This window comes from Crassostrea angulata, chromosome 10 (assembly GCF_025612915.1).
Source record: "Crassostrea angulata isolate pt1a10 chromosome 10, ASM2561291v2, whole genome shotgun sequence".
Taxonomy (NCBI): domain Eukaryota; kingdom Metazoa; phylum Mollusca; class Bivalvia; order Ostreida; family Ostreidae; genus Magallana; species Magallana angulata.
This window is the reverse complement of record NC_069120.1, coordinates 44,524,316-44,547,741: the sequence shown is the minus strand read 5'-3', so window position 1 is coordinate 44,547,741 and position 23,426 is coordinate 44,524,316. Positions and strand designations below refer to the sequence as shown.

Below are 23,426 nucleotides of genomic sequence, written 5' to 3'. Positions count from 1 at the left end.
TGTGATATTTTATGCTCACATAGAAAAGAGGAAATTACCTCGGATTGAGTAGAAAATGATGTTGCTATTTTGTCACGTACGCCTGCATCAATCTCTCAAACAGATCTTGCAAACCTTTTATTTGAAAGAAATCCTCTATCAAGATCGTTCTTACAGAAGCACGAGTACAATACATTAAAACCGTTTACAATATAGGAAAATACGTAACTTCATTGGATTAAACGGTCAGTTACAATGTTATTGCATCAAATAGTCGATTCTTCATGAATGGTATATTTCATGTATACAAGGTATAAAAAGTAAACTGATTTGCTGGATTACACTTATAGTCAATAATTATTAGTTCCTTTTCATTTCTTAATCTAATGTCCCTTCCGTTACTAAGTATTCAATCATTTCAGGTGTGGTAACAACTCATTTAACATTGATTCGAAAAAAATAAAAACGATTGCAATAAATTGATTATTATTTTATTAAGATAAAAATGTATATTTTGAAAAATCAAGTGCAGTTAACTACACCATTAACAAAAACAAGCATAAACAATTTAAATGAACAGTTGTACATCTATCGATTTATGCTTTATATTTTATCAATTAACTTGTCTAATTTGGTATGAAAGATATTTATTTGCAAATACATTTATATCTGACATGTCTTTAGATTTTAAAAAAACGTGTCTTATTGAGATAATGGCTTTTGAAAAATACAGTGACTTATTAGATAACATTGCTGTAAATATTTCATTTCAATGTTTAATTATTCATTTGACAAAACCCTGGCTAGGAAAAATTGCATCCGTATCAATGAAACATCAATAAAATTTGGGATTATTTAGTGTTTTACGTCATTTTAATTGAATTGTATATATACATTAAAAGGATATACATGTACATCAACAAAGTATGATTTTGATGCTACAAATTGTATATTTTATCTTTGTATATATATCATATACCTGTACAACTTTGTTTCAGGTAGAGCTTCAAAATAAAACATAATTGAATAAAAATATTTGTCTGTTAAACATTTTATAAATTAGGAGCTATTGTTTTAAAGTGGCATGTTTGCCTACATACGAAACTTGATTAACTAAGAAGCATGATATTTCGTATATATATATTTCATCAAAATATACATCAGCTATATTCAATCGGTTTAGAAATATAAACTGTCAGTTAATTAAAATTCGTATTTTCGAGAAAAAAATAATTAAAAATCTCTTTAAAATCTTTATATCAATTTAAACGAATTGTGTATGCTGAACTATTTTTCATATTGTTCGCAAAGACGTTTATTGTACTTTTGCAATCAAGCAAGTTTGAATTCAGAATAATGTGTTAAAGAGTCACAGAAAATCTGTAGAAATATGTTGAAATTAAGCAAAAATACATTTTTAACATTCAATTTTTTGACAAATATATTTTGATGTTATCAGTATCAAAATATCTCCAAGTACATCAGTAGAATTTACATTAGAAAATTCAAAAAAATTAAACAAGCAACGAGTAACATTGTGGGATTATAAAATATGATAAAATGTAGTTACTCAACTCATAATGTCAAATAGTAAAGTTCTTTGAACTTTACATTCATAAATATGAAACAATGATTCAATATTTGACAAACTTCTCTGGGATAACAGCGCCCTGTTATTCATCATGGATGAAGATGAAAACAAGCACCATGGAAAACAACTGGTTAAAAGAAGCAAGTTTTTAAGTATTTGTATGATTCTTATTCTTCAATACATAAAAATGTTGAACAAATCGATGGGATTTTTTAAAAAGAATAACCCAGATGTAAGATGTTATTTTTCATATTACTATCAAAATTTCAACCGTCAAATATCATTTTAAAAAGAAAATATTTTAAACTTTTTAAGTTTTACCGCATCTCTATCCTCTGGTATTGCCGTTGTTTCCACAGCGCGGTATGCCGTCTGGCCCAATGGGACATGAATAACCAGGGGCCCCCTATGATATATAAAATCAAACATTTACAAAAAGAAAAATATTAATTATATACTAACAAAGTAAGCTTACGCTGTTAATAAAAACTCATTAATGTAAACATTTCTACACATCTAATTACTCAGGGACGTGTTAGAAATATATATGTGCATTTTTTATCTATATTTAATACCAAACTAAAAAAAAAATATCCAACAATCAATAAATTACATGTATTAAACATGTGCGCAACTAAACTAAAGTTTAATGGTTAATAAGTTTAGTTCAACCAACGAGTGTGTTTAAGTGATATTTGGGAGGTGGAATATTCATGCTAAGAAAGATCACATGACAATGGCATGCCAATTACCTTATTATAATACTGAATACCACAACCAGGTAATGGAAGGCCATTATCACCCACCGGACAGGGGGCGTCTAATCCAGGAATCCCCTGACCAGACAAAATTCAGCTACAGTTAGCAATAATAATACGCTCGATCAAGGAATCCCCATTAAACGGGAACAATTATCATATTTGTCCATATTTTTGTAAGCTGTGGTTGCTTTCCTGGCATTAAAACTTGATTGCAATTATCATCGGAGAATTTTTTATGCATATTTACATTTGATGTGATTTGTTTGAGGCATGTCAATAGGTTAAAATGAGATTTACTGACGTTCTGAAAGCTTCAAAGCCTATCACAACTTGAACTCATAAAAGTTATTTGGTTTAATAGCTCCTTATCTGCTACAGGCGTATATAAAGCGGTCGAGAATGTTTCCTAACGAGGCATTCAGATTGTACGGACTACATGAACTACATATTGTACATGTACTAATATGTTTGAAAAAAAAACAAGCTGCAATCAATAAAACGATAATAGAGGGTATATTCTTTGAAAAAAGGGGGTGGTTTCTTACACCTATAGCGCTGCCTTACGTTGTTTGCACATGGAACAAGTGTTGTTCATAAGGTCATAACGTCTACAATATCTAGTAGACCGTCAACAGCCGCACTACCTCCAACATAGTAAATAGAAGATAGTAAATCTAAGAAAGAATGAACGTGTTGTTCTTTTTTCTGTTTCTACAAAAATATTCATTTTCTAAGGTCAATGCGGCCACCGCATGATTTACTACAATGCGAGGTTTGCGCATCGCGATTATTAAAAGGAAAACAGATAGGTTCTTCAGTGATTGAAAATTTTGAAATATGGATTTCAGCGCCTGTTTTTGTTTCGTCTTTCAATTGATATTCCTTACCAGAACAGTAATTTTCATAATTTTGCCGAAACGCGTTTCCGTTCAATATCATGTGTTCGGGTGAATGAAATGCCTGAATGTGACGACAAATAGTGAATAGTGCTCTTAGTCTTATAATGGACCTGGGTGTCAATGATCACAACAATGCAAATCGCAAACTTATTAAGGGTAATCCGAGATAAAAGGGAAATAATGCATTATTGCATTCTTGTTGAACTACACCAGCTTTAAGCATCAATCTGTAAACATAGATAAACAAGTACGCTTGCTACCTGATTTCCTTTTGGTCCACGCTTCCCCCTTCTTCCCCTATCCCCCTAAACAAACAAACAATGCACACAAGGATTGAAAAATGATTAAATAGGGTACGAACACATCCAACGAAAACCGGAACAGAAAGATCAATCGAACACAGTTCATAGAGTTGAAGCACTGACCTTTTCGCCTTTCGGGCAGGAACAAGCACCTGCACTTTCAGGTCCTGGGGGACCAGGTGGACCCTGAACATAAAATAATGTCATTTCAGCAGAAGAAAAAAGGACAGGAATGATTTCAAAGAAAAAAGAGAGGTAACTTTTTTTAAAGCATTAACAAATGGTTGAAAAATTCTCATTTTCTGTGAGCATTCAACAAATAGGATGGTGTGTATCTTTTATTCAAAATACGATTTTGTGCAAGATAAATATATTCTGTGGTTAGTTCAAGCTTAAAACATTATTATTGCATGTTATATTGAGAATACATTTGTGTTGAAAGTTGCAACCATAAGTTCGAAACCGCAAATCTTTATCACAGAATACCTGGAAAGAAAGATAAGTCGTGCTAATCATCATGCACCAAACACTATAATCCCTTATGCATTAATGTACTGTGCCAATCATACAATTGTAAAACTATAACAGAATCCAGTGCTTTTATAATAGATTCTTCTGTAATAGGTTTAAATACAGCAATAACTTTATCTAAAATAATCCAACGTAATTTTTAAAAGAAATACCCGTATAATTAAAAGTCAGTTGTGTCTCTCTCCAAAGTAGTAACAAAAACGATGCAAAAAAGTAAATTAAAATTAAAATAACCATTTAATAAGACCATATCATAGTGGTGCATCATGCATTTTATTGGGATTGCGTCAAACCACTATACTTGTGTTTGTGTTGTCATGCTTTTTCAAGAATCTGTGGGAAAACAATTGTGAAATTTGAAAGTGAACGGCAGTACAAGTATTAAATCAATGACTCACCATCGGGCCCGGCAAACCAGTGTCACCTAGTTCTCCCTTTACACCTGGCGGCCCAAAGCTCCCCTTGATTAATTGAATTTGATTTTGCAATGCATTCATATGAATTTCAGTTCTATTTCTTCAGGAAACGTTCACAACAATATTCTAACAACAATAGCAGCTAATACAATTTCCACAATATCCATTCAGTAAACTACACTGTACATGGCGGTAATACAGCTGATGGTATTCCTAGATTTACGTGCATGGCTTCACAAATCCAGACACGAAAACAACACTTTTTCTCTAATATCTTTGTACACAAAGGTATGGAACATTAAAGCATCAGTTGTTCAAAGCCTTAATGAACATTTAAAAAGAATGTTTTTGGCGAGGACTAATGATGATTGAAGCAAACTTTACTTTCTGACTTTTCAGTATCAGAATGAATTACTTACGGGCAATCCCATGGGTCCCAATTGTCCTTCCTCTCCCTTATCACCCTAAACAAAAACGGTAAACGTGTTGAGTAGCAATGGCATAACGATGAAAATATACCTTTGCAAATACATTAATTTTCCTTAAATGTGTAGTAAAGAGCAAACACGGGCTTCGTAAGATTTGACCAATAAACGTCATATCCAAGCGACAAATTTCCCTTTTTAAATTCTTAATTGAAAATGGAATATGACCTAGATACATGTACATAGTCATTAACATACAAAATTCACTTTGGAATCTAGATATAAACATGAAAAATATCATAGCAACTAAGCGAATTTTACACACCCTTTCACCTTTGCTACCAACAGGGCCTCTTTCGCCCTACAAAGATGAAAAACAATTTTTAGAATACGGTATATAGTTTGATACATTCATTTATAAGAATTACAAGACTACTGTGGAATCATTAGATTTCGTGGTGGCTCAATTTTCGTGGATTTCGTGGGTACTTCTTATCCACGAATTAACATCCTCCACGAATAATATATTAGGGTTATAAAGTCATATTTCGTTTTGTAGGTATATGAAAATACACGAATTAACGTCCCCACGAACCTATAAAATTTCAGGAATCGACGAAAATTGGCCCCCACGAAAATTGATGATTCCACAGTACATGAAAAAAGGTAATGATAAGAGTATCATGTTCAATACTCACCTTGATTCCAGGCCTGCCTTGTACTCCTTGTTGACCCTTGTGAAATGTGAAAATTGTTCAATACATCATAAATTTACCAATGAAATTGTTTGAAAATTTGTTGGTGCTAACCTGTTTATGAAGATGAAGCAAAAACTACTTACCTGAGGACCCGGGGGACCAGGGGGACCAGGAATCTGAGAATAGAACAGAACGTTTCATTCAAGGGAGCTATATGAATTTATACTGATGAAATGCAAATGATACTACATTCTTAACTAAACAGCAAAAATCATAAACGCGTGCTTAAAATATGTATGTTTTATCATATTTTTTTAAAGCAACACACTTTAAACAATGCAGAAAATATGGCTGTAATTGTGTGCTATAATGACCCTTAAATTGCAAACTTTAACTAACGGAAATTTAAGAAAAAACTACCAATTTTCAATTACTTTCTTCAATTTTAGATGTATATTTTAGAAAACGACACCTTGAGCGGGAGATAAAAACCTTCTGGTAACAACTTTCTTTGAACTTTGTGTTTACACTTTTTGTGTTTAAATGCTTAAAGATAACTTACAACACGGCTTATGCCTTTATAATCAGAGGTATCTATAATGCTGGTGTCTCCCTAAAAATAAAATTAAAAGTATTGGTCTAAGTTAGATGCATTTCATACATTGAAATAAAAGCATTTGCAATATCATTGATTAACAGATTTACTTTATCTACATAAGTAACATAGTTTACAAATGTTATCATTTCTCGTTTTGTTACTTTTGTTCTACAAATACAGATATTCATATTTTTTTCATGATAAAAACCAAACAAATTTCACATTACAATTATATCATGTTGTTTATTATTCATTGAATTACAATTTTCGTTGTTCATACGATCAATGATTTCAGAATTACAACGAAGTAAAATGTCTGGTTTTAGATCTATAAATAGGACCATTCTCCTCGACTTTGCTTTTCCTCATAACTGTAATATTAATGGAATCCACAGAAACTGTAATGCAATGAATATCAATTAAACCCGAGTTTTTGACAGTATTCGATTTAATGCAATCAAGTATTTACCGGAGGCCCAGGTAGTCCCGGAGGTCCTATCTGACCATCATTTCCCGGAGGTCCTAGCGGACCTTCATCACCCTTTTCACCTTTATCTCCCTAAGAAAAAAAAAGGTACTAAATAACCTCTCTCTCTCTCTCTCTCTCTCTCTCTCTCTCTCTCTCTCTCTCTCTCTCTTATACATTATCTAGTTTAACTTACAAAATGTTACTTACATGTTCTGCTCTCGACTCTTTAAATGATTGATAGTGTTTAAAAATCTAAATTTAAAAGAAACATGAAAGCTGTTAAAAGTAAGTTTCAAATGTTTATTCAGTGGGTATAATTAGCTTACAGGGATCCCTCTTGTGCCGGGCTTTCCATCTTTACCAGGAATACCCAGGCCCCTGTCTCCCTGTAATACAATTCAGATTGTTTCATTTACTTGGGGTTTTTATTTTGCAAAAAACGTGTAACTTTATAAATTGCATAGCAACAAACATGAAGCAAAACTATATGCTAGTATTTGTTTTAAATTTATGGTATCATTGCAAAATAAAAGCATCCCTATTTTTATGACTTTCGAAAGGGATAATAATTTTATTTTATTTAATATAACATAATTTATCATCTTTGTCATATGTCTTTAATAATACCTTGTGTTGACCTTTTCTGCATACACGTTTTTATAAAACACCGAATGGATGCTTAAAACTAGACAAACCTGTTCTCCTGGGGCACCCTTGTCACCTTTTGAACCCTGTAGCCCTGGAAGGCCTCTTTTACCAATGGGACCTCGGGGTCCTAGTCGACCAACCCCACGCTTTCCACGCTTTCCCTTAAAAGGTTCATATTAAGATACAGATTACAATGCAAAAACGAAAAATGATGTAACGGACTTTCTGTTTTAGTGAAACGTGTTTTGAAAATTCAGTTGCAGGAGACATGCTTTTAAAGCATCCTCATTCATTACAAACTATCACTTTAATCAAAATCTTAAAAGTACATGCAAATAAGCTTTTATCTTGGGAATACCAAACAAAATGTATATAACATGAATAAAGTAGTCACGCATTGAGCATGCTTTTCTATTTTCCAAAACATGCAATATTTTAAAAATTAACTGAAGACTACTGAATACTCACTAAGTCACACACTAAACTTCTACCATATCTTCTGTTGTAGCTACAGAAAAGAAACTCTATATACACACAGCATGCCAAACGGAAGATGCATGCTAAAAACATCCAAATCAATAATGACATAGAACACATTCATGAATATTCATTGACAACAGAATCAGGCAGACGACTTACTTTTTTCCCGCGTCGTCCTCTGTCGCCTTTCAAGCCTTTAGTTCCTGGTAAGCCCGGAAGGCCTATCTCTCCCTTTTATGATTAACAAATTCTTTAAATCAAATGAAGCATTAGATCATCAGCTTAATTATTCTGTTCCTTGAAAATTGACTTACTCTTGTTGTGCAACTTTCAACATAAGCGTTTTTTTTAAATGTGAGCACTGATCAATGATACAATATTCTATTACGAGGTGTACATACATATTGTATATAAAGATGAATTCGAGTTTGCTCAATAAACACGTACATTTCTAAGTTATTATGTACATATCTAGCCATGAATACAAACCTTTCCCATAAGCTTAAAAGATGTTAGTTGGTACAACAGTGTTAAAGGACTGCAGCAAACACATAGTCATGCAGAGAGCAACTTATATATCCCGCCACCAAGGCTTTGTCGAATACCTCCACTAATTGCCGCCTTCTTGAGCGCCCTCTTGTGAGACAGCCTCGATTTCGCGACCGTCTTTGGCGTGATTGATCCTCTTCGACATCACGTGAGTTTGGAATTAACTGATCATTTGCGTTTTCTGAACTGGACAAAACCTCCATGCGACATGTCCTTGAGTGGCGCTTTGAGCAGATAAGGTTTAGAATTAAGTAGCATAATAGTTCATTAATAATTGTATTTGCTGCAGCCTACTGGAAAGTTGTTCATAGAGTGCATGTCTCGGTTACAGCGTCAAAACCATTCGAGTATAGCTGATTAGTAACCTAGCATGATCATCACAGGAGGGATGATTCATCTCACCCGTTCTCCTAAATTCCCCTTTTCGCCCTTAATATACCCTGCAGGATACCCCCTTGAATCGGAGACAGATAACACTACCTGAAATAAAGTTCAGTTCATCTGTACCCCGATACAAATTCAAAACTTAAAGTGCAGCCTTCTTCACGTCGCAGACATCATGCATATTACAAGATTATTTAGACAAATACACTACATACATCAAATTTCATTTCTGAGCAAATAACATACATATATTTCACGGGGTGTAAAAATTGTTTTGACGCCATGCAGTCATCATCAGGCACATTTAAATGACGTCATGCGCAGACGCATGCATTGAGACTTACTTGCTGACCTTTTGGACCTTGAGGTCCCGGATCACCCCTACCAGGAAGCCCCTGAACCCCAATCATACCCTTACTTCCCTGTCACGAGGACATGCCCAATGTAATTTTAAAAGCATTTTACATTTTCTTAATTCACACTCAACATCGCATTTCAATATTCTGTCAAACGAAACAAGGATTTAAAAACTCACCGGTACTCCAGGGTTTCCTGGTATACCCTACAATGTTAAAGGATGACAAAATGTTGAAAAGTTGTTTACAATATAAAGTGATAAAAGTCGAGATATTAGTATATGAAAACGGTGAATAGAGTGAAGATGCAACGTGGAAAACTTACGCGATCTCCCTTTGGCCCAGGTTCTCCCTAGAAAAAATAATTAATTACTGTATGACTTATAATCAAAACTTTCATACATTGTATAATTTTTAATACATTTAGAGTACCAATATCTATTTTTTAATATTGGATACCAGCTGCTCTTTATGTAACGTTTGATAGCAATCAGCTTTTTTGGATATCAACTATTAAAGTAGGATATCAGCTATTATATCACCTATTTATTTACCTGTGTATAAAACCTTTTGTCTGTATTTTTTTCTTTTTTTCTAATTATTATCATTACTAGTTACTACAAATTATAATATTATAATAGGTATTATTATACGTATTGTCATTTCTGGTCATATATTTCAAATATATACGTATATGCATATATTTATCAATATAATATCTTTTGTAATATTATTGTCAATATTGTATGGCACTAAACTTTGTATAAATGACCTTGACCTTGTATGTCGGAGAGGATTTGTATAGGCAATGCTTGCTATCCTATTCGTTTATGTAATATATTTCATAATAAAATATTTTTAAATTAAATTTATTTACCGTTTGATACAAGCTACATGTAATTACTTAACACTAAACATCTAATATCGGCTCTATACTTACAGGTGGTCCAGTTGGTCCAGGTAAACCGTCAAATCCAGGCAGTCCCGTGTCTCCCTTGGGTCCGGGTTCGCCCGGGTCTCCCTGTATACCCTTAGCCCCAGGTTCTCCGGGCTCTCCCTATATCAAAGAACCAGAATGTTTAAAATGTTATATGATATGAATGGCAATATTTATCATAGTTATACACTTTTATTGAAAAAATTAAAATGCCAATTCAAAATATTCTGAATTATACAAAAACATTCAAATGCTCTAAATTTAATTACAACACACAAATGCTCGTACCATAATCAAATGACATCATAATGTCAAGGTTTTGTGATTACGGAACTCCACAGTTTGTGTGGAGTTCCATAATCACAAAACCTTGACATTGTGAAGATGATCAAATGAATGTAATGAATATATTCACAATCAAATATAACTTAGAAGTCAGTAAAAATGTAAGTGTTCTACCACTTGTGACAACGGTAACCTAAAACTACCCTAAGGAACTCCAGCTGTTCCTCGGCACCATCTGGAGCGGAACTAGGTACACCCTTAGGTCCTCGGTCACCCTTCAATGACATGCAGGTCAAAGGTCAATGTCATGCATAAGCAATAATATCACCAAGACATAACTGAGGAAAACAAAAATCATAAAACATGCATCATATCGCAGGTTACTCCACAAAATTTGTGACAACATTGTTAGGGATATGTAAGGGATATTGAAAAACTTGACTGCTCGCACACACAGACCCCCACAAGAAGCATGCAAGGAGATAACGGATGCATGCGTTAATATCTTGTAGTTTGGGAGTTGCGTAACCTTGTGGTTTGAGAAACTCATCAGCCTTCGTCTGATTCTTACTGTTTTACAGCTGCTTTCCAAACAACGTTTGTTTATTGAATAAACACTCTTTGTTATTTTGATGATGTTTTGTGTTTCATGATGTTGCGGTTTTCTTTTTCATCTGATGTAAGTTCAGGCAGATAACAAAATTTGTTCTCTGTTCTCCTCGTGATTTAGTGTCTATCATTATTTGTTCATGCATATGTTTACCGTTAGAATGACGAAAATCTAGACACGTGATTTTTTTTTTGCATAAAGCCCATGTTCTTAAAAAATACTATGTATCATAATACCTACTAGTCTAGCTATTAAATATATTCTTTAAAATAATTTCCAGGAGGAAATATATTTCGAACAAAAAGCATCGCTTAAACGAAGTCTGGCATGCAACTACATCACAAACTTGAGCATGCGCCGTCCGATACAAACCTTTATCGTTATAACTTCATAAGACGCTCCCTAATAAAATCCAAAAGGTCAGGGGTAGAAAAATCCTTAATGGTTGGTTTTAAGTGATAATTAATAAAATTGTTTCATAAATTTTAAAATAAATCCGATCAATTTTTTTAATTAAGTCACGTGACGGCGATACCTTTAGGTCTACTATATTTCGGAAGGTTTCGTCCTGGAATCGTATTGACCTTTTGACCCCCTGTAGATCAGAATTAAATTCATGTTTTCAAAACCAGAATAGATGCGATAAGCTGGAATATGTTGCGAGTCTTCTAATTTATCAAAAGCAATTCATAATTGTTTATATATCCCTGCGGTGAGAAGAGATGTATAAATGGAGGTAACATTCCTGCTACAAGATGTTCAAAAGGAAATATACTTAATGTTAAAACGTGTTCATCTCTGATCAGAGATAATCTCTGAATTAATCTCCGAATTAATAAAATTACCGTGATACAAGAATTATCTCATAAAGTAGGATGGTTTTACAAACAAATATGTTTGGCAGAAGATATAGATTTATAGGAATTTTGGGAGTGTATATTTTTTACCTTTGGGCCCGGTGCTCCATCGTACCCAGGTAACCCCTCATTACCCTTGTCCCCCTTTTCTCCCTACAACATTGAATTATTACAATATTTGATATAACCCAGGATGAAAATATTATATATAATATATAATATGAAAAGATCTGTTTTACATATATATATCTGGGTGCATCATTTTATATAATATATACTGTACATGTATAACGTTAGTGGTCATAGGTTTTGTGGCCATAAACTATTGTATTGTTCTAATTTGTGTATCTGATTACATATAGGTAAACCAATGTATAAAGAATGTTACCTTCAGTCCAGGGGGTCCTGGTTGACCGGGTTCTCCCTAGAAATATTACGTATTAAAAATATCAAGAAAAATATGTAACTTAAAGGTCTCCAATATAAAAGCTTTAAGACCAAAGGACTGAATGCGTAGATCTTTACCTGCGGTCCGGTTTGCCCAATAGAACCCTACAACAAATAAATCCTATGAAATCAATTCTTTTAGAAAAATATGTAATACTAGTAATTTATGAGGATTAGTTTTTTTTTCATGCAACACGAGGAAATGGATCGAATATTTTACTTGCATTTATTTTCTAAACAGAAACACTCATAATTAGATTGCATTTGCATCTTTGCCTCTCATTAATAACTTTATTCTCAATCTTACTAAAAGCATGTAACTAAGAAAATCTATTTACAAATACAATAAAGCATAATAAGATATACTGTATATTTTTAATTAGCAAATGACTAAATAAAATTATAAGTAGATATAAAGATATTATGGCAAAAGTTTGTTAAGTTCAATGTTAGTAACAAACTTTACATTGTTAAAACTGTTTATGTGTATTGTTATGAAAAAAAGAACCATGCATAACAAGAATTGACAGGAAAAAATTACATGAATGAATTGGTTCAAATTATTTACCAATAGCTAGAATCAAGGCATTGTTAAATAGTTTTGGACAGTTCATATCAACATAATTATAACAAAAACAAAAAATGATTATTCAAATAACGTGTGCAATGTGCATCGACATTTTTCAGACACTTTAAACGTAATATTGGTTGTTTTCTCTTATCATGCAGACATTTTTTGGTGAATTAAAAAGTGCGTATAACAATAATCTTAATGTAAAAGTCAGACGGACCGGGAACCCGGGATAGCCGGAATCACCTTTAGGTCCCTGAAATAAAAGTTATTTTGTCAATTCATATCTATATATCTAAAAATTGTATATCATAGACTTAGACTTAGATCTAATTTAAAATAAGGGGGTCAAGATCGGGTACTAGTATTTGGCATCAATTTCATGTGAATTTAAATGAAATTTTTCACTGCATCTGTCGACTGTTGCAATTGCAGCAGTTGTCTGTCTATCTGTATGGATAGAAGCTCTAATATACCATCAGGGGTCTCTATTCAACGCTGTGTTAACACGTGCGTATTCTACCTAATTCTCAGACAAATGGCAGAACTAATTTTTAGCGATTTCCCCTTTCAAATTCAAATCTGTTTCATGTTCAGTGCATTCGAAACAGAATAAAGACATTTGTCAAACTGGAAGCATCCTCACTCATACATCACTATACGCCATCAAACCGACATAATTACAGAGGAGGCTATCAGAAGTGCATTTATGCCTTGTTAACTGCAGCAGGGCTTGTCTGGAAAGAAGCGCTGAGAAAGCCCAGACCCCTCAAAGTGACATTAACATTCACCCTACCCGGAACAATTGGGTGACCTCCAAGAAGAGCTCACAGGGAGATAGGGCGATTAGACGTTTGTCTCGGCATGGGAGGTATACGTTTCTAGGTGTCTGTACACCTATAGGCTTGTCTGACGTAAAATACCCTAAGTGGAACCAATTTGTTGCCGGAAATTACATTACTTTGCGTCAATTGTTTAAGGACGTCTTACAGTTTTTAAAGAAACATCAGTAATTTAAATTTGCAAAAAGAAAAGAAAAAAATAATGGTTCAATTTGTAATGAAATTATCACTAAACAGCTAATGATGACTAATTAGTTTTTTAACTAATTTACCAATAAGCTTGCAATGGATAATGTGGTTTCATCAATATTCGTTGAAAAGCATGTTTTGGTGCTCTTAAGTCTATTCACTAAATAAATGTACAAAGAAGTACGATATCTGATGATATATACTATTGTTAGGCTCACTGGTCACGAACTGTTATATATGGAATTGTAAATTTCACTAAATCCACATATCAACGTCCACGAATATATCTGAAACCACAGCCAGGTCAATGCATCTACATACATAGATTTAGAACTATAAACGTTTTTCTAATAAATATTAGCTATTGTGTCTACAAGATGATAAAATGTTGATTTTTTGGCTATATATTTCATATACATGTATATATTAAAGATAGCTATTTTAACCCCAAACTTGTTAGTATACAGGGATTAAAATCATCAGAATAAAGAACTTTTAGGAATAAAAATCTACCGGAAACCCAACATCTCCCTGAAACATACAGACAGTCAATGTACAATGATTATTTCTTTTTAAATTTGACAAAATTTTATTTTATACTTTCTTATGTTTTGGTAATGTATGAGAAAGTCAGGAATGGAAGATAAAAATAAAACCGGCTTACCCTGTCTCCTTTCTGTCCTACAAAATACAAAGTAATACTAATGTAATCATTTAACACATTCAAAATGTCATCGTAAATAAATAAATATCTAAGAACAGGAGCTAGAAAACCCACACAGCAATCTCTTGTTTAGAAGGGGGCTCTGTGGAAAGGGCGGTGTCTGAATGGATATATTTTGAAACTAAATAAATTTTGGTTATACATGTAGTTTAATTCATGGAATTTAAGGACACAAGGTAAAGAAGTCAAAATAACAAAAAAAATAACAAAAAAAGTGTTTCCATGTATTTGGATGTACAGTTGATATTTTACATTAACAGGTGTTACCTTTTATTTTTAGATATGTGAATATTGTTATATAAAATCTAATACATTAAGTTATTTACAATTATCTGCCTGTTTCGTTTAAGCAAAACAATTTCTTCTTCATAGAAAACACATGCAAAGAAGAATCAATATAAAATTCCGAGATTCCATACCCGCCTTTTTTGACTGATACAATTTGTACAAAACTCCCTCGTTACCAAAGGGTTGGTGTTCACACAAAGAGCATCAGAGGTATGCTTTAAAGCGCATTCCAGAATTATTTGGTCAAATTTAAAACACATTGTGAAAAGCTCGAAAAATCAGTACAAGATGGCAAATGGAACGGTAAAAATCTCCCCTAAGTTAATTGTAGACTATTTTTTCTACAGTTTCTGTCTCTTTCACTTAGGTCGATCTCCTAACTAATTAATAAAAACTGTTTTAGCCCTGGTGGCAAAACATCGACAATTTTCACCAAAGTATTATAGACATGAAGTTGTGATAAGCTATCAAGGATCAGCAAAATATGTATTGATTCACACATCATTTTTTTTTTAATCTAAATATCGTATACTTCACTTTTTTTTATCATTGATAATGTTTGTATTGATGATAAAATTGTTGTTATCTCTTTTAATATTCTCTTTATAAAGAGCAGGTTGTTTATTTGTAAGTCCAAAGGATAACTAAAACATTTACCATCATAGATTTTTTAAAAACTCATATCTAACCGATTCTGCAATTGAATTAAGCTAGATTTTTGTTCCACATGGTTCCTTAGTTTTATGTGTGTTGCGTCATAACCCATAAAGCCCAACAACTCTGTAGGAAACGCATTCAGTTCCCAGACAGCCCAGACAAAAGCTAATATTCTGTAGACCACAGACCCATTTTACTTCATTCATAACGTGAAGCTATTCCCATTTTAGTGCGCAGGGATTCTTCAATGAAAGGATATCAAAAGCGCACGCGTCTTGGTGAATCCATTTTCGCTTTATCGCCGGTTCTTACGCCAAGAGCACCTGTTGATGAGTAGTTTTAGGGGGAGTGTTTTTTGCACTTGCTTCTGATGTAATAACTCTAGCTCCTGTAATCATAAATTTACAGAGAAGCGTACAAACGCATACAAGTCGTTTTGCCAGTTTCCTACTTTATTATTATAAATGTTTTCTATTGTTAAAATTATTACACACTGCGGCAAAAATAGACTAGTTATCTGGCCCCTTGGCTGGCATTCTCTTTAATATGGATCTGAACTGTTAGTTAGATATCTGGGGTATGCCAGAATACAGCTGGTGAACAATAGCTATGCCGTTAATTGTCGTAGATAGGTGTATTTAGCATATGTCTTTTTTTTTACATTAAAGATTTACCCAACGAAAATTTTTAACACTATTTTCAAGATTGATGCCCTATATCACTTTCCTTAAGATTAACTCTTGGTTTATTCATATCATTGCAGTGCAAAAAATTCAACTAATCTAATGTTTAAATTTAATTCACTATCTCCTTATTTTAATAATAGCAATGCATGTTATTACGTTAACCGTAAATAAAATTTGATTCTATTAACTCCAGGGAAGGACAATAAGCTAATTTCGCCTGTTATTGTGCACAAGGAACGCTTCCTCACTAATCCACCAGAAACCACAGTTGCTGCATTTTAATAAGACACATGTTAGCAGTTTGTAAACCTATTTCAATTGTTTTGAGCATGAACCAATAAAGCGTAATGAGCAATCTACTTCTGTCTTATCACAGCTGTAATTTCTCCGTCAGGATTTCCCTTCGGGCAGTTGTTCAAGTTTCAAGAATAATTTGTTATTCGTCAAGACCATTCCTAGTATCACATCGAAACTTTTGAAATTATCTGTTTTCATTCAGTTGTCCTCACAGGTACATGAATACTAGCATCTCAAAACCCGTGATTCCCTTTCACGTGAATTGCTGTTGTCATGCACTTTAGTGCATGATTTAAAGCATAGATCTATATTAATAGAATAGTTATATAAATGCCAATTACATGTATTTCATCCCTAGTGTTTGTTGTTGTTTTTGTTGTTATCAAATATCCCTTGTTTCGCAATCTGTTGTGTTAAGGATTCGGTTAAAGTAAAACGGCATCTTATCTTATATCCAGAGGTCATTTTTATGAATGGATAGGGTGAAGCACGGATAGATTTCTCTAAATTCTTTACCATTAAAGTTTTGTTTAGATAATGTAACAAAAGTTCAACGTGAGGGGCTGAGTCATTCTTCACCTTTTCTGGCTGGAAAACATTATAGGTCCAAGGACATAATCATACATGTCTTTTGAATACATTTAGTCTAGAAAACAAAACACGGACCTTGAAACGAATCTTTTTTTTCAGTCATTTTTGCAAAGCATGTTTAAATTATTGATATTACAGTTAAAAATGTTAATGTACGAGACGGGTATTTTGCGTTGTTGTAGTCTCTATAATGTTAAATGAAAGAGTTTCTGAAGCTAACTTGATTGTATTGTATATTTTCATGGCATAGCTACAAAAATCTGAATTATGCTTGTATATTTTTAGGGGCAAATCATTAAGCATTTCGGACATGTGGTTTTCGGCAGAAGGGGTACAAGTACAATGTAAAAGAGGAATACAAGTTTAATCCGCTTTACTTTGAACCATTTCTTCTTTCAGCTCTCTGATAAAATAAATGGGATATTTCACCCGATTTTTATGATTTGTAAAATATGTTTATAAATGTTTTCCTTCGGAGAACTTACTTACATTCTTTGCATATCAAACATTGTTCTTGACACTAAATCATACTAAAGGAATAAAATCGTTTTATATTGCATGTCAATTTTTTCATGATTAGGCTATACCGTCCTATGCTATCTAATACAGTCAAATAAATCTGGGTTAAAAATATGTTTATCTGTCATCATTTTTTAACAGCGCGCAGATTTAAGTTCCTTGGCAGCTTAAGGCTTAATCCTTCCTTCAACAATCACACAACAGTCAGAAATTTTTTGGCATTTTTTTAAACAAAATTTTTATTTTACTTTTAAAATAAAAAAAAAATTAAAAACTATTAGCAGGACCACATAAACAATCTCCCCACGTCTTGAGCGTCTGTCGGCTTCGATTATAGAGCACGGACCGGTGTTTGGTTACAGAATGCGATGCTTGTTTATCACTTTCGAGTCACAACATGGCGGGTTTCTTGTTGATTATTGATACCAGAATCGGTTTAGTGGTTCCTCATCAATCAAACAAGAATTCCCATCGAACACGTACAGAGGTGGTCCGGCCTGTATACCACTGGCTAAACACCCCACTACTCTGATAAAACCAACTCTAAAGAAGACATTGGCTTATGTTTCGGTGCTGGAACGACCACATACTTTAGATTTATTTGTCTTTTATGACCTATAGTAAAGGTTTTTTTGTCAGACAAGTGTTAAAGTTTTTGTTACAGCGTTTTGCATTTTCCCTTTTGGCCTGAAGAAATGATATAAAATAGAAGAAAAAACCCCGGACCGCAAGCTACTTTAACTAAATGTTATGGGAAGATTAAGTTCGGAATTTTTTTTTTTTTGACGTTTTATAAAATTATACCGATCATTTCATTAATCCATTTCTTTTCGTAAAACTACATGTATTTAATTTTGGTGAAATCGATTTTAATGATACATAAAAACTTAAGTTCGAGTATAGTCTTTGAAAAGTTAAAGGTTTAAGCACAAAAATTTAGTTTTTATTCAAAATATCCACTCTTTAACATTTTTTGGTTAGTTAGTATTATATATGATATGTATAGTAACTAATACGAAACCAAGCAGGAGACATAATAGACTTTTTTACAACGGGCAACATTTTTTATTAAATCGGGATAATGGGGCTGTAAAATTTAGCAATTAATGGAAGCAACCTGGTGGATACTTTTAATTTAAATTGCTATTTGAATTTTATCACTCACAACAAGTGTTTCATGGATCAACAGTAATTTAGATTTCACGAATTCTAAATTTTTCAGTCAATAAACGTTGCTTTTACAATAGTTCATTTTCTGCAGGTGCGATTCTGATAGAGATCGCTTACAGGAATACAAAAGGGAGAACTAATTGTGTCTATAAAACCTGATACCCGTTTAAACAGAGAACAGTCTGGTTTCAAGTTACAATGTAGCCAAAGTTCAGAGTCATTCAAAATACGTTTATATTTGTTTCAGCCGTTCTCTCTCTCTCTCTCTCTCTCTCTCTCTCTCTCTCTCTCTCTCTCTCTCTCTCTCTCTCTCTCTCTCTCTCTCTCTCTCTCTCTCCTTTCCAGAAACCAATAAAAATCTGAAATGCAAAAACAATATTTTGCACTTTTCCAAAATGCGTTTATTCAATTAGGGAAACGGATTAAGAGTGCTTAAACCCTAAAAACAGGAAACGGTTTTAATTAGTGTCTACAGACCTAATTTGATCGCGAGCATGCCCATTTTTTTACAACATATAATCCACAACACAAATTTTCTTTTGACATCCAGAACTTAAACATGTCATGGTTCGATGACATTGAAGTTCTTGTTAGCGCTTTACACGTGAAGAAAACGGCAGTTCTCGCGCGCGTGGAAGCGCTGTTGGGTCGTTCGTAAATATTATTAGTTAATAATAAACTGTTAAGTAAAACGCGTTTCCCGAATGTAATCGAATTTAAGAGGATCTGTATGTAAAGTCGATGTCAATAAATTACATTCGCAGTTCTTATCTCATAATACCAGTAGAGGCTAATTGCATAGCATAAACAAGGCTCGTGTTGAAACAATCCAGAGCGATCGTAAGCATTACACTCTACCGCAATTTACTGTATTCGCTCTTGTGCCTACTTTCATCCTGGAGGCAGTGACGACATTTTTCTACATCTTGACGCAAAATTACACTTCGTGTAAGGCAGACGGGCTTTTCGGTGAAACGACCTTGACTTTTAAGCTTAAGGAATACCACCAACATAGTTGATTGCTTGAGACAATTACTGTAATTAAGTCTTATTGCACCGGTCTCAGTGGTGTACCTGGAGTGTATTTCTATGCAAGGAAAAAACTCCTCAGGTGGCAAATGTTTTATGGCAACAAGATGTCTTTTGAAAAACTCTTGACAATTATGTAAGGAAGCTACCAGGAAGGTGTACCGGGGTTTTATGATGGAACCACAAAGTTAGGGAGACTTCGATGCCGCAAAAAGATGTGATGCGTCCGAAGAACCTAAAATGTTTTCTAATCATAGCAACTTCAAACACAACCAAACAGTGCTTCTCCTGCTAAGTTCACAGAGCCCTCCTTGTTTGATATCAAGGCCATCCTTTGAGGCGAGACAACTTTGGTCTCTTCTAGACTAGAGTTCAGTTTTGAACGCTATATACCTCTTAGTCCGTCACGGAGCTATGACTTATGAACTATGTTACTGTTGGTACCTAATGATACCAAGACCCGGCCTTTCACATGTGGTCTTTTTGGTCATTCTTTAACTGGTGTAGAAATTACAGAACTTAAATTTGCTCACTGATCTTAAGGTTTGTAAACACCATACCTTCCAGACAGACTAAATTACTGGGGCGTTTTTTTACCATGAAATGCCCATCAAATTACGACATAAGAGGGACAAAGTCATCGGTATCAACTTCTATTTGTCAACTTTAATTAATCATAGAGCAACTAAAAAATTCTGACCTAAGCCAAAATATTGCTTGACGGTCCTGGTCCCTGGGTTTAATATTAAGGGTTCATTGGACTTCTCAGATGAAGTTTAACACGAGCTTTGAACACCTACCTTGACAATTACAGGCTTGTCTTCTGTACCTGGGCTGGGAATGCGTGTAGAATGCTAGTAGCTGCGTTTTCATCACTTCTAACCTCTGTAATAATAAAAATAGGTACATGTACCATTAGTAGGTCGATGAAACAGATACGTCAACGTACATAATGATTAAATGAAAGGGGCTGAGTACAAATAAACATATACTACATAGCAATACTAAGACATTAGGAGTGGAACTTCACAGCGGGAATATTTTTTCGCCTTTTTCGATGAGTCGGTGATGTTCATTGTTTTATCAAAAGAGTATTTTCAATTTCACATTATTATAATAATAATGGCTAGACGAAAGGGACCGGTTACCAATAAGCATACATGTATATATAAGTAGAATACAACATTAAGAAAGGACACTCCTTGTAGACAGTGTTTTATGCTTCAAAAAACTCTATTTAGAGGACTAATATTACCAGAGAGTTTCTAGGCAATAAAACTGAGTAGTTTTGATGCGTTTTTCCAGGTTTCTCTAGATACATATATCAAACTGTAACAGACAGGTCCACAAATAACCCGTGTCAGGTGATCTCTAGTACTCACAATTAACGTGATGTATTGCCATCAATTATTAGGGATATCTCAGTCTATTCGTCTGCTTCCGAGCCTCTTATCAGATATCTTATATACACTTCAAACAAAATCCCGTTTTTTTACCACGATTTCTGAATGAAATTTAAAATCTAGATATAAGATAAGTCATTATAGGAAACTTTACCTTAGAAACTTCTTCTTCAACTGTTTTGGCGATTAAGGCCTCTTTGCCAGATCGGATTAAATCGAGGTCCACTTCCAGTTTATCGACCCTTGATTGAAGGGCGGTAACTGTGTTTTGGTATGACACTAGCGTCCATATCGTGAACCCCAGCAATATGACCATCAGAGAGATGGCTATTCCCGAAAACATCCATAGAGAACATCGCAGACACTTGTCCGTCTCTAGACGCCTCTTGGTCGCTACCGACCTGCCTTTCTCCATGATTTTATTCCTTTTATGCAAGAAATCGAGTCCCACTGAATCTTTTTAAATGTCCCTAACTCATTTCAACAAAAGCTGTAAGATTACCCCGCCACTGTGTAAATCCATGGACGAACACTGTGTGATAATTCCGAATAAAAGGCACAATCTTCCAGAAGATGATTTGATAAAAGGCCTTATAACAAGGGTCGCGTGTTTTGGTCCTATACACTCGCAGTGGGTTCTAACTTGGGATACTGGATTCAAATTTCACCGTTTTCCGCCGATGCGTCGCACATTGTAAACGTCTTTTATATTCTGCCATATTAACTAACTCTTATTAAAACAAAATAATAGGATTTCGATATAGTTCTACGTCAAAAAAAAAAAGAATTCTCCTATAGACTGTTATCCGTAGTGATAAAATAACACATGGTTTGGTAGAGAGCGGTGAGGCGGCAATGTTCCAACACGCGAATCTCAGGGAGCAACTAGCAATGCAGGGCTGATACACAAAATATTTAACTTCCTTTACGCTATCATGTATCCTTTTTCCCCCTCCTTTTTTTTAAATCCGTATCTTAAAAAGCAAGCTGTGGTAGCTCATATTTGACAAGATTTCATTGATTTGGTGTAGATGAGCAATGGCGATGTAATGGGACGATTGCTGTGCGAGCTTTGAGATAGCTCTTGGAATTTATTGTTCTCTATCATAACCATGCACTCCAAAAAAAACCCCTGAAAAACATCTGTAATAGTCGGGTAAGTTGTCAGAAGATATACCGCTGCCAACTGTGCAATTCACACAGTGCATTTGCGGTACTGTCGCTTTCTAGACCAATTTGGCAACCGTGTGATGTGAATTTGATTCAGAGAGTGAGAGTACGCGAGATTTTGGCGAGAATATCGGTGGGTCAGCCAACCCCGAGGTTTCTGTACGCCTGCCCACGTACAGGTTCATTGATCGAACCCGACATAGTACACAATAGGAACCATGTAGATGTCAATTACATTGTCACGTGCCCAGTGGTACCTTCACTCTCTATGTACGTGGGGTGTTACCATGAAGTTTTGACGTTTGACAATTATTGAAATTCAGATATATTTTTTATTATAGCTGATATGAAAACAGACGCTTCTATACATCGTGTATTTTCACGGGGATGTTATTTTACAAGATGAAAAATATTGCAGTGTTTCATTAAATTAAGGCAATTTAGAATCTGCATGTAATTTTCCTAAAATTATACGAGTGAATGCCCCTTTCAAATTGAAACATAACTTGTGAGAAAGCCTTTTTGAATTATCGAAGAGTTGTACGAGATACTCATGCAGTATTTAAAAATGTTACAAGGATAATAGTTAAAAGACAGAAATGATTTGAAATGAATGAAAATTCAGTTGTTATGTTTTTATCGTAAAAACGCAAAAAGCGAACTTTTTTGTTAAATAATAGATGAAATATTTTTTTTAGATTCCGACAAAATCTGCCAGAATATTTCACGGTGTTAATGGGTTAAGATTTTGATGCCGAGTCCTATGGGTCTTTTCTTACAATGTGTATATAACCTCATAACCCTTCCCATTTCAATCAAAACTTCGTTTACCCCTAAAAAATTGCGTTTGAGAGAATAAGATGAAAAGGATTTTTTAATGTGCAGATTTCACTATCGCATTACATAATAAATCTCCCTTATAAAAACGGGTGCTATGTCGCCTCTAAAACAGTTAATAAAAAGTGAAAATACAGCGATTAAAGCGCAAGGAATTGCGAGGAGATGAGAGAAATACAGCATTTATCATCATAAACTCACACCAAAGAATGGCTCGCACTCGTCGGAGTT

At 34.0% G+C, this 23,426-nt stretch overlaps 1 protein-coding gene across 15 annotated transcripts; it reads right to left on the bottom strand.

Moving 5' to 3' along the window:
* Positions 1-454: 454 nt before the first annotated feature.
* LOC128165661 (collagen alpha-1(XXV) chain-like) lies at positions 455-22,347 on the bottom strand. Of its 15 annotated transcripts, none has more exons than XM_052830410.1 (28): positions 21,343-22,346; positions 20,586-20,670; positions 14,489-14,505; positions 13,014-13,049; positions 12,301-12,327; positions 12,164-12,199; positions 11,866-11,928; positions 11,454-11,513; positions 11,291-11,320; positions 10,027-10,143; positions 9,412-9,438; positions 9,266-9,292; positions 9,075-9,152; positions 7,957-8,028; positions 7,365-7,478; positions 6,996-7,055; positions 6,670-6,759; positions 6,165-6,215; positions 5,746-5,778; positions 5,603-5,638; positions 5,230-5,265; positions 4,899-4,943; positions 4,462-4,524; positions 3,656-3,718; positions 3,491-3,535; positions 2,323-2,406; positions 1,892-1,976; positions 455-1,697 (listed from the first exon to the last, which is right to left on the bottom strand). In XM_052830410.1, the coding sequence occupies exons 1-27, from the start codon at positions 21,601-21,603 to the stop codon at positions 1,899-1,901; spliced, it is 1,734 nt and encodes a 577-aa protein (XP_052686370.1). In that variant the 5' UTR covers positions 21,604-22,346; the 3' UTR covers positions 455-1,697; positions 1,892-1,898. The 15 variants fall into 15 exon arrangements, 12 of the variants coding, with proteins under 12 accessions (XP_052686370.1, XP_052686371.1, XP_052686376.1 ...); XM_052830411.1 differs by lacking the exon at positions 13,014-13,049 and adding an exon at positions 14,338-14,355 and having other exon boundaries at positions 21,343-22,324; XR_008241079.1 differs by lacking the exons at positions 2,323-2,406; positions 3,491-3,535 and adding an exon at positions 3,961-4,018 and having other exon boundaries at positions 21,343-22,347.
* Between the last annotated feature and the right edge of the window lie 1,079 nt (positions 22,348-23,426).

Coding starts and splice junctions, on each gene's coding strand:
- LOC128165661 (XM_052830410.1), bottom strand. CDS start 21,603: ATGGAGAAAGGCAGGTCGGTAGCGACCAAGAGGCGTCTAGAGACGGAC. Junction 11,514..11,865: donor ATGGAGCACCGGGCCCAAAG/GTAAAAAATATA, acceptor TCTGATCTACAG/GGGGTCAAAAGGTCAATACG. Junction 5,266..5,602: donor AAGGCAGGCCTGGAATCAAG/GTGAGTATTGAA, acceptor TCATCTTTGTAG/GGCGAAAGAGGCCCTGTTGG.